The 15,054-nt window shown below is 42.0% G+C and overlaps 2 protein-coding genes across 4 annotated transcripts; one reads left to right on the top strand and one right to left on the bottom strand.

Annotated features, from left to right (window-relative positions):
• Positions 1-363: 363 nt before the first annotated feature.
• trim105 (tripartite motif containing 105) lies at positions 364-6,564 on the bottom strand. 3 transcript variants are annotated; one of them, XM_026190166.1, is made up of 8 exons: positions 6,393-6,564; positions 6,062-6,105; positions 5,604-5,949; positions 2,838-2,933; positions 2,163-2,396; positions 2,012-2,025; positions 1,761-1,876; positions 364-1,536 (listed from the first exon to the last, which is right to left on the bottom strand). In XM_026190166.1, the coding sequence occupies exons 3-8, from the start codon at positions 5,892-5,894 to the stop codon at positions 977-979; spliced, it is 1,311 nt and encodes a 436-aa protein (XP_026045951.1). In that variant the 5' UTR covers positions 5,895-5,949; positions 6,062-6,105; positions 6,393-6,564; the 3' UTR covers positions 364-976. The 3 variants fall into 3 exon arrangements, with proteins under 3 accessions (XP_026045951.1, XP_026045941.1, XP_026045960.1); XM_026190156.1 differs by lacking the exon at positions 6,062-6,105; XM_026190175.1 differs by lacking the exon at positions 6,062-6,105 and having other exon boundaries at positions 5,604-5,923.
• A 3,534-nt stretch (positions 6,565-10,098) lies between these two features.
• Positions 10,099-15,025, top strand: npy7r (neuropeptide Y receptor Y7). Its single transcript, XM_026190186.1, has 2 exons — positions 10,099-10,163; positions 12,796-15,025. Exon 2 carries the CDS (start codon positions 12,830-12,832, stop codon positions 13,943-13,945), a length of 1,116 nt encoding a protein of 371 aa, XP_026045971.1. The 5' UTR covers positions 10,099-10,163; positions 12,796-12,829; the 3' UTR covers positions 13,946-15,025.
• Positions 15,026-15,054: the final 29 nt, after the last annotated feature.

The raw sequence follows: 15,054 nt of genomic DNA, 5'->3' as shown, positions 1-15,054 counted from the left end.
ACCCACAGGCAACCCCACTGTCACTCTGTTTATCTGACCTTTCACCTGGCGGGAGGAAACAGGACGTCGGTGCTGTCGTGTGTTTGCAAAGATAACCAAAAGCCCGCCTGTTTTCGCTGTGGAAGTGTCAGCGATGGCTCACGCGTTTAAAGAAAAAAAATTAAAATAAAAAATTCCGGTGCAGGCGAGTCAGCAACCCTCCACCGTGTCTCCTGTTAGGATAGCTTTGGATTCACATCAGTTGCAGTGTGCAGTTGCGAACTTTGCTTTGATGATGTTTAATAGCATCCTTGATCGTTTCAAGTTGTGTTGGGTTTGCACTTCCACAGCGTGTGGCGTTGTAGAAAAGAATCAAAGGCAGTGTTTGAGGAAGAAAAAGTGATTCGGTTTATTTGCGTAAGCACTTTATACACGACGAAAGGAAATTACTAAGAAAATTAAACTCATGATACATGGCTTCAAAATTAGACACATACATAATGAATAGAAACGAATAAACAGATTGAGTCCTTTCTATTTCCTACACAATCACATACAAAATCTTGTAATAAAGTGCATAATAACCTCACCCTGACTGAATTTGGTGATTTTACAAGTCAGTCTAAAGAGTCTAACCTGGCAATTATTCCAATTATCATAGCAAAAGTCATTTATCTACATCTATTAAACATTATGTGTTGAAGACTGAGTATGCCATTAATGTAATTTGATGCATCTAAGCTAGAGCACAGCGTTTTAATACTGCATTTAAGCTAATTGGTGCATAAGCCTTGGCACGATGATTACTACAAAGTGGATTTTTTTTTTTACTTTGATGAGTAAGACAATTTTCTGAACATTTTAAAGCTTTTAAGATAGAAAACAGCATCTGGCAAAATCAAGTCAGAATTTGTGAAAAGAATGTTTACGTCACGCTCATTCAAATAATGGCTGATAACCGTGTTGTGTGAGAAAGCATTGATTGATTGCAGCGATATCAGCCGGACAGAGCGGCAGGAGGGTAGTGGAGGAGCTTTATGGGCTGAGGTTTGTGGCGGCTGTCTGTAATGCACGGGCTAAAGAAGGGGAACACCTTGCCCCTCGGCCCGTTGGCGAACGAGTAGAGCAGACTCATGTCGTCGGCGTTGTAGAAGGAGACCCTCCTCTCGTCGCAGTCCAAGAAAACCCCGAGCCTCTGCGGGGAAGATCTGACCCGCAGCCTCTCCCACGGCTGCTTCCCCACCGAGTACTCGTTCCCGTTGCGCAGCCGCAAGGTCCAGTAGCCGCTTTCCGGGCTCAGCTTGATCCGAGCGTGCCTGTTGACATTCTCCAAGGCCACTCCCAGGTCCCACTTAGGGCTGGTGCCCACTTCTACCTCCCAGTAGTGTCGACCCGATTGGAAGCCCTGGGCAGCCAGAATGTTGACGCACTGAAGGAAGCGCTTGTTGTGGTTCACGTGGTGGGTCATGACGTTAGATTCGACCGCTACGGTTTTGTCTCTCGAGACTTGAATGCTCGGGTGTGCTGTATCGACGTCAAACGTTAACAGGGAGGGACCTATGGGGTGAAACAATTCATTGGGAGATAAAATGACAGATTTTTAACGCACAAAACTCCAAAACAACCCTTTTACAGCATGATAATGGTGCCACTCCTGTTTCCACCTCAATAGCTTATCATAACACTACACTCATTTTCCCTTAATTACTCCCATTATTGACTCAGAACCAGTTTTCAGCTCCAGTCATTTTGTGTGTAATGAAGCATCGGGGGGAAATTACCTGGTTTCAAAGATTTGAACATCCTCCTCCATGTGATGTATTGTAAGGGAGCCAGGTATTTGTTACTGAAAGCATTTATATCAAACTCCGGGGCGATATCCACCTGCGCACATGGTCTGTGCAAACAAAAAGAACACAGAGTTCGGATCATTTGCTCTCAGCGTAAATTACTGTAAATGTCACATGAGCACAATGTGCGCAAAAACTGTCACGAGCAATTAATTGGTCACAACACGGAAATGCACGCTCACCTCAGTGCTGGGAGCTAATGAGAAGGAAAAAAAAAAGTCACGTTAACAGCTTGTTTGAAACGGGTTCGTGAAAAATAATTAATTCCCAATTAGATGATTTTATAATATCAGACAATAATATAAATAGGGTCACATCATTTTCAATTCCCACCTCAGTCAGTACGATGTCCTGGGTGGCAGTGCTGGCCTCCTGCAGCGCTTTTATATTGTCCTCCAGCTCCTTCGCTGCCTGCTCCGTGACCTCCAGGTGGTGCTGGACTTTCACCAGCTCCTCCTCCTGCTCCCTCCTCAGCTGCTCCAGCGTACAGGCTTCCTCATCGTGCAGGATCTGATGGAGAGCTTGGAACTCACTTTTGACACGCGCCTGGAGATCTGCCGCGACACTCTACGAGGGAGAGGGATGATTAACGTTATAAGAGCGGGACTCTCCGTGTCGTGCCACGCGTTTACCGAACACGTGGCTTGCTTGCTTAAAGCTCTAAAAAGCTTGCGGAACAACACACATCTCCAGAGATACAAACAGATGGGAATGAAGTCCTAATTAGCATAAAAGCTCCATGTGTCTGACAAGTACTGCATAAAGAAGGAAACGATTTCCTTTTCATCATCTCAGCCCAGCGTGTGCGGCTAAAATTTAAGCTCTTATCCCACATCTGTCTGCCTTACTTTGTCATTTTGTTTCCGTCGCTCCTGCTTTTGCACAGTTTGTCATGTTCTGCACCACTAAATATGCACATTAACATGCTGTAAACAGCCATTAGAGACGGCCGTGCTTGTTCTTATTTCTTAAGTGTTGCCATTCCTTTGGATTCCCACATGAGCGTACCTTTATAATATTCATCTTTTCTTTGTCTCTGTGAATGCTGTTGATGAAGTCCTGCTTCCTCAGGCGGTGGCTCTCCAAAGCCTCCTTCAGTTGTTTCTGCAAAGTGGTATGCAAATCTAATCAGCGTGGGGGATAGGAACACTAAAGAAAAGAGACTATGCAGAGAATGAAGGAACTCGATAACAGTAAAGGGGGGAATAATTAACGACAAGAAGTAAACGCTATTCAAGACACAGGCCCATCTGAGAACTTTGCTTTTGTGCTGTTGTTGAGTTGATCTGCATCACATTCAGAGGTTTTTCTTATATTCTGCATGTATTGAGGAGGAAACATCATAATACATTACAATCTAACGGAATCTAGTACAACTACAGCACAAAACACAGCCTAGGAAGAACACAACATTTTAAAAGGTCCCACATTATGGAAAAGCATTTTGATTGTGTTTTATTATGTTCTTAATCCACTTGCATATGTAACATAAAAGCTGCGAAAATACACCTGTCTAAAGTTTGGACTAGTGATGTCATCAGAAGAAGAAAAAAAAACTTTACACAAAAAACCCCAATAGCAAAATCTGGAATACTACTCATTTTTTGCAGAGTATGTACCAACATGGGGATGCATAACTACAAACTACAACACCAAAGATGGCGGCTAGTGCAGTTGCAGTAATAGTGCCAGCCCGACTTGCGAAGAAAAGTAGTAAGAGTCGAGTACGGAAGCACTTGAGGTAGATGACCAAGGGTTGGAACTACATTTTTAAAAGATGATATGCAAACGTCCCCCACAGCTTGTGGGGATAGGTTAATTGATTGATTAATCTAAATTGTCACTAGGTGTGAATGTGCGAGTGAATGTGAGTGTGAATGGTTGTCTGTCCCTATGTGTTGGCCCTGCGACAGACTGGCGACCTGTCCAGGGTGTACCCCGCCTTTCGCCCTATGACAGCTGGGATAGGCTCCAGCGCCCCCCGCGACCCTGAAAAGGACAAGCGGAAGCGAATGGATGGATGGATATGCAAACGATGCTATCTTGACTTTCACACCAAGTGTGGAAATGCTTCAGAGAAGAGGCTAAAAGATAGACATCTACATATGCTTACATTCATATTTCACAACAGCATTGCTGTTGTGAAATCAACTGTGTCTAAAGTTAAATGCTTGAGCTTGTGACGTTAGCAGGATACTTAGCAACCATGCTAACACTTCTGGTAACCAAATATATTGGTAACATTTTCGTGTCATTCTGAAATGACACTGAGTCAAAGGATTAGGGTAACGTCTGTGTTTTTCTTTTTTAATTTGAATTGAATTGAGTTTTAAGAATCAGGTAATTATGCTGGTACTGGTACCGACTACTAGACTTCCAGGAAAGCTAAAGAATGTACAGCCAAGGATGAAGACAGTAGCAACATACACTGAAGCCAAAATGTCCTTTTTTGTTAAATATAAGCTACATTATAAATTTTTTGACTGCTCTGCTTCAGACTGAACTGACAAATACAGGTATTTTTACTGCAAACATGACTGTGCCATCTTAATTAGAGCCAACCCAATATAGGTTTTTAAGACCAATACTGATATTTTGTGATTTAAAAATCAGATAAATCAGCTGTTATTAATGCTGATAGTCATCAATCAGCAAATAGCTGACATTGGCTAATAATAGTGATAAAGCTTAGATTAAGCTGAAGTTCAAACTAATATGAAATGGGATCATTATTATGGAAAAAAACTGGCTTAAATGTTTATAGCCTGAAACACATGTTAAGGTATGTAAAGTCAGAATTATAAAGGGTGTGAGCCGCATTACCTAATTGGAATCACTGAGCTGGAGTTCTCAACCATGTTTGTGTTATGTTATCTTACCAATATTATGGGTTATTATGCTGTTAGCTGGTGTAACAGCTCAAGGGAGGCCTGCGCTCCATTTGCACGCATCTATGCGCACGCAATGGACCTACGCAGCCGACACAGGCACACAGCCGATAATTTAGTAATCAAGTAGTTTGTTCACATGTGGTGTCTTTTGGCCTAAAAAAATAATTAAATAAATACATTCTAAAATTCAGGTGACTTTACAAACCAGTGGCTGATGCTGCCGTGGTCTGTGGTTTGTTACTTTAGCTTTTTATGTTTTGTATGGTTTCCAAAAAACAAAAGCAACAAAAAAAAAAAAAAAAAAAAAAAAAAAAAAAAAGGGGACAAGTTGACAAGTTAATTTGTCAATCGGGAATCCTTAGAAGTACCTGTACTTTTTATGTTAAGTGAAAGAAACCAGCTGAGGCCTCGAGCCTTATATTTGCTCGACAGATCAATTTCTTATCTGTTCTCTTAGGAAAAGTGGAAAAGGATTTTTTTGTCTGTGCTAAAACCAGCAAAACAAACAAACAAAAAACCTTACAAGTGTTTTTATTATTCTGTCAGTGTATATTAATGCCTCTGCTGTGCTTAAGTTGCATAACCTGTTATACAAAGTATCATAAGGGTGAGTGAAGAGTGAACTTTGGTCTGAGAAATTCAAATAAGGTAGGCTGAGGGCAGAACAACAATAAAACAAACGTGGACGCGGACTGAAGCATGAATTATAACTGTATTGAACCCAGATGTTACTTGCTGGTCAATTACTATTGATCGGTCTACTTAAGAGCACAAGGTTATTTGTATAACATCGCAGAAGACTTTATTTCTTGCTGACCCAAAGAAACTGTCTGGAAAACCGCCAGCACGACAGTTAAACATGAAGTGAGACTGAAATACAAACCTCTAGGTTCTTGGTGTAAGCATCCGAGGTAGTGGCACGGACCTTCTCCACCATGGCTGCCACAAGGTAGTTAGTTTGAAACTGCTTGGAGCTGAACTCCTTGCGGCATTGTGGGCAGGTGACAGGCCCCTGCGTTCCTCTCCAGTACCTGGATATGCAAGATTTGCAGAAATGGTGCATGCAGGCCAACATGACAGGCTCTCGGAACAGATCACAGCATATGGCACATGTCAGGTCCTCTCTCAGACTGCCTCTGGTGGACTGAACAGCAGCAGCAGCAGCAGCAGCCATGATGAAGGGTGCTGTCCTCTTTGAGATCCCTTCACAGGAAGTGAAAGCAAAACGTCTGAAGGCAAACAGAAAAGATTACCAATCCACTTCTGCAAATACTTTACAAGGAGATAGCTTCGATTTTTCTGTCAGCTGCCAACAAATGAAAGGAAAAACAAATAGTTCACCTTCAAACACAGCAGAGTGTGCAGCTACAGTCTGAAGTCCATCACTGATAACAAAGCAGTGCAAACATCTTAATACTAGCACTAAGCACCTACTTGATGGTGCTCAGCAGTAGAAATCAGGTGCTATATCACGGGGCTTGCGAGCTAGCTTGTGATTTGTATTGTGAAGGCAGTGTTTACTCAGGTAGCGTGTTTGCTCTTAACTGCCTGGAGCCAGTTAGCGTTTAGCTACGTGTAGCAGCCTCTACAAAACAATAAGAAACAAAAGACATTTCGGAACTTCAATAAAGTGACTATAATCGTCACATAATGAATACTTTGATGAACTTACGTGGTCTGTTGTTCGGAGAAATTCAAAACCGAATACGTCAAAGTTCGCCCCTCTGCTCTCTACTCCCTGCTGCTGCTGCTGTTTGGGAACAAATAGTCTTATATTCTGCGCATGCGCGCGCCACAAGCCTGCGTTTGATTGGTCAGTGTGTTTGACGGTGAACAGCAGATGGCAACGAGTTTTGTCAGCAATTTTCGATATACACTAACTGGTCATTTTATTAGGTACACACGTTCAACTGCTCATTAATACAAATATCTAATCAGCCAATCACGTGGCAGCAATTCAGTGCATTTATAGGCATACAGACAAGGTCAAGGCGACCTGCTGAAGTTCAAAGTAAGCATCAGAATGGGGAAGAAAGGGGATTTCATTGAGAAATGGGTATTGGTGCCAGACAGATCTGCTGATTGACTGGGAATTTCCTACAAAACCATGTCTAGGGTTTACAGAAAATGGTCTGAAAAACTGAAAATATGCAGTGAGTTGCAGTTTTCTGGGTTTTGTCGATACTAAAGGTCGGAGAAGAATAACCACACTGCATAAAGCTGATAGGAAAGTAATATTAACTCAAATGACCACTTAACAGGAAATTCAGGCTAGAATTCACACAGACGCCCCAGAAATGGGCAATAAAAGATCAGAAAGATTCTGATGAGTCTTGATTTTGCTGGTACATTAGGCAAGCATGGTTAGAATATGGAAAACCACATAAAAGCATGGCTCCATCCTTGCTTGTATCAAATGTTCAGGGTACTGTTGGTGATATTTTCTCGGCAAACATTGGGCCCTTTAAGTACCAGATCATGATTTATACACCACACCTGCTTGATTGTTGTTGATAACCATATCCATCATTTTATGATCACAGTGTACCCATCTTCTGAAAGCCGTTTCCAGTGAAACTCTCAAATTAGCTCAAAGTGGTTTCTTGAATGGGGTCTCTGTATTCAAATGGCTTCCACATTCAGCACATCTCAGTCCGACAGCTCACCTTTGGGTTGGGGTGGAAAGAGAGATTTACGTCATGGATGTGTACCAGACAAATCTGCAGCAATTGGGATGCTATCATGTCAATATTGACCAAAATCTCAGAGGAATGTCTCCAGCACCTTTGCCAGTCGACCAATATTTATTTTCAATCTACCTTTTTCACTTCCTCCAATGTCTGTTGCAAACGCAGGGAAGGACTAAGACTAAGACTAAGAATACTGGATCTAATATTGATTCCGAAAAGACAGTCAAGTTGCATCTTTTTACTTTTACTGTAAAAAATAGATTAAAGTGTGTTATTTCTAGGTCATTTGCACAGATATATCTGTCCATTCATCCTCCATCAGATATAATTCTGATGGAACAAATCCCTTATAAATGACTATTAAATCTCCATGAATAGTAGTAAAGCAAACATCTAATAAAATAGGATTGGACTCTAGTCTCATGTAAAGGTCAGGCCCCCATAACAGTTTTGCCCACGTTTCACCCTAGTGGGAGTTGTGCCTTAAGAGGGTCCTCTTAAGAGACAACTTCCACTAGGGCTTAAACACCTGGGACTCTCCATCAGTTGGTGTTAGAACTGAAAAAGCTTCTTGCATGAGAGGTGAAACGTCTTCAAGAAAGTTATAGAAGTCCGGTCGCTTTTCTTTCCAAGCTCCTTAGATTCCGTAGATAGCTATTTGTTTAGATTTCTGAAAGGTTCCTCCGGAGCCACAAAAGACGTTATACAAAAGATTTTACATTACTCGCTGCGATAAGTGAACTGAACTCAGTGTGTAAAATGAGTGGATGGTTTGTGGAATTATAATGAAATTTGCTTGATATCCACTATTGCAAAAATCTACAGTCTGTCACAAGTTGCTAAAAACCTCCAAACTCTCTGAAACATTACCAAGGATACGACCTCGGTGTCATTAATGTTAGCTCCAGGCGTGCTTGCAAGGAATGTGGCTATTAAATTTCAGTTTAATAGGGGAGATACAGGACCACTTCTGCCTTCTTGGACATGTTGACCAAGTCCTTTATAAAAGAAAAGTTCACCAGCAGGAACGACTGGAACATCCCACACAAATATTTCTCTGAGGAATCCAATCTGCAAGCTTCAAAAGGAAAGTATCCTTTAAAATCAATATCTAAAATCAAATGACTAAATGGTCTAATCCGCATTGTACGGTTACCATCTGTCAAGTGTGTATCCCCGGTAGGAAATAACAAAAGGAAAAGGGGGAAAAAAGCACAAAAGGGATTTCTTAGCTTGGGTTAATTACACAGAAAGACAGACAAACAAGTTGCGAGGACACCCACAGTTTGTGAGCTAGAGACAAGAAGTGAATCTCAACCATTCTCAGTCCCAAATAGCTCACTAACCACTTTTATGAAGATTAATTTGAGCCCTTCCAGGTGAATCAATGACACAGCAGCCTGAGAAAACTCTCAACACTGGCTGAGTGACCCAGGCATGGGGAGGCTGGTGGATGGCTCTTTTAATTGGAAGCAAAAGAAGTGGAAGAGAGAAAGAGAAAGAGCCAATCAAGTATAATCTCCGGTGCTGAGATAATTGGTGCATCAAATTATTCTGCCACAAACTAAAACCAAAGAGGTTCAAGGATCCTATTAAGATTCTGATCAGGTGAATTCCTTTCAAACAATCATGTAGGTTGAAAGTACAGTAAAAAAAATAAATTCAGGGCATTTTTAAAGTCTTTTAATCCCATTTATTTCTAGGGACCTTGTGATCTTTGTTGCTTTTTGCGTTTCACTTTGCTTTTGAAGTTCCTCAAAAACTGGCCAAATCAAAACAAAAAGTAATTTTTGTCCCAGATGACTATTTACTGTCATCTTGTTACAGAGGGAATTGCTCCAGGCACAATAAAGTCACCATCCCCCCCCCCCCCCCCCCCCCCCCCCCCCCGCGCCCCTCCCAATAGAAAATAATCCAGGTAAATGACACACTCTGAATACTAAAATATTGACTGACATCTCCCACGACACTGCAGGGTCAAAGGGACTACAGTTTAGTGACTTTCTGTGCCATCAGCATGAACTTTTATCTATTTTAGGTATCGTGGGAGCTCACAGGGGAAAAAAGCCCACGAGAGGCTCCTTGTTGTCTTGTATTGTTTTCCGGGCTAATCAACTCAATATGACAGTTAGCTTAACAATGGCTCTCTGCAAAGCAACACGAAAATTGCGTTAAGCTGCACTTTAAATGTTTTTCATTAAAGAAATTAGATCAGTTGAGACAGTGATCCCGAGAATCAAATATACAGCCATTTAAATTATCTGCTTTAAAGCCATGTTTTGTTCCAAAGTTCATCAAATATTGTACACATGAACAAGGGCAAAGCTTCGAGGAGGGGAAAAACGGAATACTTGGCAGGAAATAAATGAAATAACAAATGGAGATGAATTTGGAAAACCCAGTGACGTAGACTGAGTGTGCTTTGGCACTTTAAAGGATGCTTTATGGTGTTTTATTTGATTTCTTTGCCTGGTGAAAGTAAATAAAATAAATGAAAACATTACCAAAAAAAGTGTGATTTGCAAAGCGCAAACCCTGCGCAGATCTCCAGTCTCTGTCTCTGGCAGGCTGGCACAGATGTGGAGGCTTACACTGCACCCTGTAAACCTGACAGGAACACACAAAACAGTACTGGAGCCACAAGATGCGCACCAGGCGCTGCACGCTGGGAGGAGCTTCGAGATTTTTTCCCACTTGTTTCATGACACTCTCCGGTGAAGACACGTTTGCACAAAGGAGATATAGGGGGACAGGTGAGTCGATTAATGTGTGGATAGACTTAAAATGGATATTGCGAAGCTATAGTTGTGGGACATACATGGACTCCCCCTTTGAGGTGCAAGACATGATTTCTCTGCTCTTTTGTGACAGCGTAACCTGTAGCTGATAGAACTATGAAATGTGCGTAATTTGGATAAAAGAAAACGTGCTGGATGAAAAGAGTCCAGACTGCGTACCTGAGACTCTTTGCGTTGGAGAGAGACGTTTTGCACCTGTCAAGTCGGTTAACTAATCTCTCAGAGCTCAGTTGGAGATGTTTGAATGCGCACTGCTGAGTAAGTTGAACAAATTGGCACAAATTACGCACCGATGCACACTCAATTAGAAATAAATCGCCTCGTTATTATTTGGTAGTAATATGTAGAGTTAGCTTGAATTGAATCAGGTTGTGCTGAGGATGTTTGATCGAGCAGGTGTAGTGGCACAAGGTTCCTATCATTGAACAAAAAAGGGTAAATAATGGTTTATAAAGTGCATGGCTTAACCTGCCTGGTGCAGCGGTGTGTACCAGGCAGGTTAAGGCAGGGTTTTCATGTTCCTCGGGTTACTGGCACTGCAACACCTGTTGTAGCACCATGATCACATCTTCGGTGATCCCTACATATGGATTTCGAGGCATCTTACAAATCAGTCAACTATAGATTATTTTGTCCGATGTCCGAAGAGTCTCTGTTTTCTCTTCACCGCTAATATTTCAAGGAACCGACACGTATGAATGGTTTCAAATATCAGGGAATTGTGCAGGAGCTTGGAGACACGACACATCTGCAATGCAATACCTTTAGTTTAACCGTAACATTATGGGCGAGAACACAATACTTCCAAATGCCATTGGCTTCACTGTTTTACTGTTTTAGTAAAATCGTGGAAAAAGCGATGATGTCAGTGAAAGATAGTCTTTCTAGTGGTTCTCAGGAAATAGGCTGGATCCCCCGAGAAATCAAGGAGTGTCTGTCACCAAAGACATGACCTCTCACTAAAGGGTGACCTGGTTTGTCTCAGAAAACTTTAAGCATTAAGTGATGGCCACAAAAAAAAAAATAAAAATAAAAATCAATAAAAATTGCAAAGCTTAATCAGGCCCATAAGGGCAGGTCCAGGTTTTATGATTGAGAATCCCTAGGAAATGGATTTCCTCAAAGCATCTTACTGTGGTTAACATAACATAATGCAATTTACATGCATTTGCCTAATAAGGATGAGACTTGGCTTTTATCCTTTAAGAGCCAAGCTGCAGCTGTAGTTATACATGTCATTACAACATGCACTGTCTGCACTCAGCAGCGGCTCTTGGCTGTACACAGGTAAACTGCCATAAATGACTAGATGATGAACTACAGAATATTTTTACTTATGAAAGGTTGTTTAATGTTAAGCACAAAAACACAATGTTCCCTTTATAAGATTCAGACTATGCATGCAACCTGCCTGCAACTCTAATGATGCAGCTTTGAACTGGCTCACTCTTGATCTCACTGCTTCCTCCATCATGTTTTCTTTATTCTTTCTAATAGTACAGGTTTTCATGTCTCTTAGAGGGTTTTTTTGTGTTTTCTTTTGCACAGCCCAGACAATATTCCACAGTAAATAGCTCGTGATATCTGGTTCTATTTTTGCATAGGGCTTTCAAGAAGCTGCTACAAAGCAAGCTGTTCTTCAGTTGATTCTAACTGTCGATCTATTCATTAAAATTCATGTTTAATTTTCTTACTTTTTCAGAACATCTACCTCCTCAACACAGTCGTGGACAAGTGTTCTAATAATGAGGCCGTACGAATTAGAGGCGTCTCATATCTACTAAATTGTTTCATTATCTTTTGGTTAAACACTACATCTCTTTAATATCAGAGTGGTATTTGCAGGTGATGTAAAGGGAACAAAGAAATAACTGTGGAGCCATGTTTTTTAAGAAAGTTGGATTTTAGCTCTCTTGCAGTGCAGAGCATGGAAAACACCCTGAAAATAAAAAACATGGTTTGAAGTACAATGCATCACTAATAATGCCACTTGTCTGTCCTAATACACTGACAGGAATGTCTGCAGTTCACTTCTGTGAGTGACAGAAGGTATTACAGCGTATAAAAGACACGAAACAAATGGATAGAAGAGTAACACACCTCGACACTTGATCAAAGAGCTCTAATGTTCAGATTCCCATAGTTGTACTGCCAGTATCCAATTCAATTTGACTTATTTTATTTAGAAAATTCTTAGCATTGTAAGGTAAAGAGTCTACAATAATACAGAAAAACCCCAGCAGCCAGACAACCCCCTCTGAGAAAGCACTTTTTGACAGTGGGAAGGAAAAACTCCCTTATAAGAGGACAATATCTCAGCAGAACCAGACTCAGGGAGCCGTTACCGCTTTGTGGTGAGGGGAGAAAGACAGGGCAAAAAACATGCCTTGGAAGAGAGACAGAGATGAATAATAACTAATATTTAAATACAGAGTGGTGTGTAAACGCCAGTGTGCATGAGAAGTCTGTGAGGGCTTAATTGATGTACATCCTGGAGGTAAGAGTTCAAGAAATGTTGATCAGGCGTGATGAGAAACCTCTGATGGGATATTCTCTTAAACAGTTATTTTCTATTTTCTCTGCTCAGGTGTAAAGTCAGCCTTGATCTAGCATCTTCCAAAATGAGCCCACCGGACATATCCAACAGCACGGGAGAAGACGAGGCTGGAGAAACCGATCCCTTGTTTCTGCTTAACGACAGCATGGGCTTGCACCAGCCTGGATACCACACTGACATCATCAAGCACCTTGGAGTCCAGATCAGCCTGATCACAGCTTACTCGCTTATCATCCTGCTGGGGCTGCTGGGCAATGCTCTCGTCATCTACATGATAGTTCGCTACAGAAACATGCGAACAGTCACCAACTTCTTCATAGCTAACCTGGCCCTGGCAGACCTTCTCGTGAACACCTTCTGTTTGCCCTTCACGCTGGTTTACACTCTTCTAGAAGAGTGGACATTTGGGGCTGTGTTGTGCCACATGGTGCCCTTTGCCCAGGCTCTGAGTGTGCACGTATCCATCCTCACCATGACTGTCATAGCTCTGGAGCGCTATCGCTGCATCGTGTTCCACCTCGGAATGCGGCTCACGTGGCACTCGAGCTTCCTCATCATGGCATTCACCTGGACTGTGTCTGCTGTCCTGGCAGCACCCCTCGCCATCTTCAGAGAGTTCCGCTACGAAGAGATCCCGTCGATCAACCAGCGCTTTCCCGTCTGCACTGAAAAGTGGCCCCAAGTGACCAGCAGGGATGGGCTCATCTTCAGCCTCTCAATGCTCCTCCTGCAGTATATCATTCCTCTAGCCATCATCAGTTACGCCTACATCTGCATCTGGGTCAAACTGAGAAATCACATCAGCCCATCAAGCCGCAATGACAGCGTCAACCGCCGCAAAAAGACCACAAAGATGCTGGCGCTTGTGGTGGTGGTGTTTGCCATCTGCTGGCTGCCCTTCCATGCCTTTCAGCTGGCCATCGACCTGGACCTGGTGCTCAGGCTCGAGGAGTATAAACTAATATACACCGTGTTCCACATTGTGGCTATGTGTTCAACTTTTACCAACCCTCTCCTGTACGGATGGATGAATAAAAACTACAGGAATGGCTTCCTCATGGTGTTCCGGTGCGAAGACAAGCCGGATACTTTCCACCTGGAAGGCTCATTCAGGACTCGCTCCTTGAGGAGGATGACTCTGAACGGCCGTAACGGCGGACACCCTCCCACTGCTGTGTGACTTGATTTGCACGTTTCAAGGCATCTGTAGTATATGAACGTATGCGCGCCCCTCTGCTCCGTTGGAGTTTGTCTTTCAAAAAGTAGCCTTTTTTTTTACTTTAATGGTTTGATCTTGAGTATCTGTGTCACTGGAGAAGACCCAAAGCTTTGCATGCAAATTGCTTCATGTGAAGTTCTTTTTCCTTTGCTAACAGCACTAGTAAAAACAACTATTAAGAAATGTGTTTAAGGTGTTTACTTAGGTGTTATTTAACTAGGTACAGTGTATAATGTGTTCTCGTGTAAAATGAGGAGCTCTCTTTCGTTTGTCATGTCCAAATTTATGACAGTCTTAAGGGAAGACTGTTATTACTGTGACAGTGAGAGTTTCATTTTTCACACCTGTTTTGTTTTTTCTACTTGATGTCTGCTCAAAAAATATCTGGATGGTTTTCAGCTAATTAATCCAACTGCTACATTCTGGATTAATTATAAGTGTTCTGGCAGCGTAACATTCAACCCTAGTTCAAGGAATCCAGAGGAGGCGATCGATATATTACTGTCCAAACAGGAAGTTAATTGTCCTCACCTGGCAACCAGCTGTTCCTGATTGGATGAAGCAGCAGGACCCTGTTTCCAGAGGAATGGGACTCTGTAGAGCGAGAGCGAGAGCAGCGTATTATTGATGTCTTTAGCACAAAATGCAGCCAGCTGCTTCGCAGATTTCTTAGAAATAAGAAACGCTTTTGGAAGAAGTCAGAATGTGTGATTCTACATTTATTGCAGTGCTGATAAAGTGCCCTTTGTTGACTGTTTAATGAACAGGAATATTAATCAACCGCAGCACCTCTTGGTAGACATAATGAGCCCCTATTACACATGCAAATCCTGGACCTGATCTGACTATGGGGAGAAACTATGTTTTGCATGTCCTTGTCAAATAAAGAGATCCAGGTTTGGATAAATATAAGTAAGTCAAGTAAATGGCTGTTATATTCTTCTGTGACATAGTTTGAAAATGTACTGAACATTGGCAGCATGCAGGGACTCCACACATGTATGGTAAGCCCGACTGATGAAATATCCATGTGAAAATTAAAAGAGGTGAATAGGAGATCTTTTTTAGTA

Source organism: Astatotilapia calliptera, chromosome 2 (assembly GCF_900246225.1).
Source record: "Astatotilapia calliptera chromosome 2, fAstCal1.2, whole genome shotgun sequence".
NCBI lineage: Eukaryota > Metazoa > Chordata > Actinopteri > Cichliformes > Cichlidae > Astatotilapia > Astatotilapia calliptera.
Note: the sequence above shows the minus strand (reverse complement) of the source record. Positions and strands in the feature narration are given on the sequence as shown.

Coding starts and splice junctions, on each gene's coding strand:
- trim105 (XM_026190166.1), bottom strand. CDS start 5,894: ATGGCTGCTGCTGCTGCTGCTGCTGTTCAGTCCACCAGAGGCAGTCTG. Junction 2,934..5,603: donor CTTACACCAAGAACCTAGAG/GTTTGTATTTCA, acceptor ACCACTTTGCAG/AAACAACTGAAGGAGGCTTT. Junction 1,537..1,760: donor GTTCAAATCTTTGAAACCAG/GTAATTTCCCCC, acceptor TTCACCCCATAG/GTCCCTCCCTGTTAACGTTT.
- npy7r (XM_026190186.1), top strand. CDS start 12,830: ATGAGCCCACCGGACATATCCAACAGCACGGGAGAAGACGAGGCTGGA.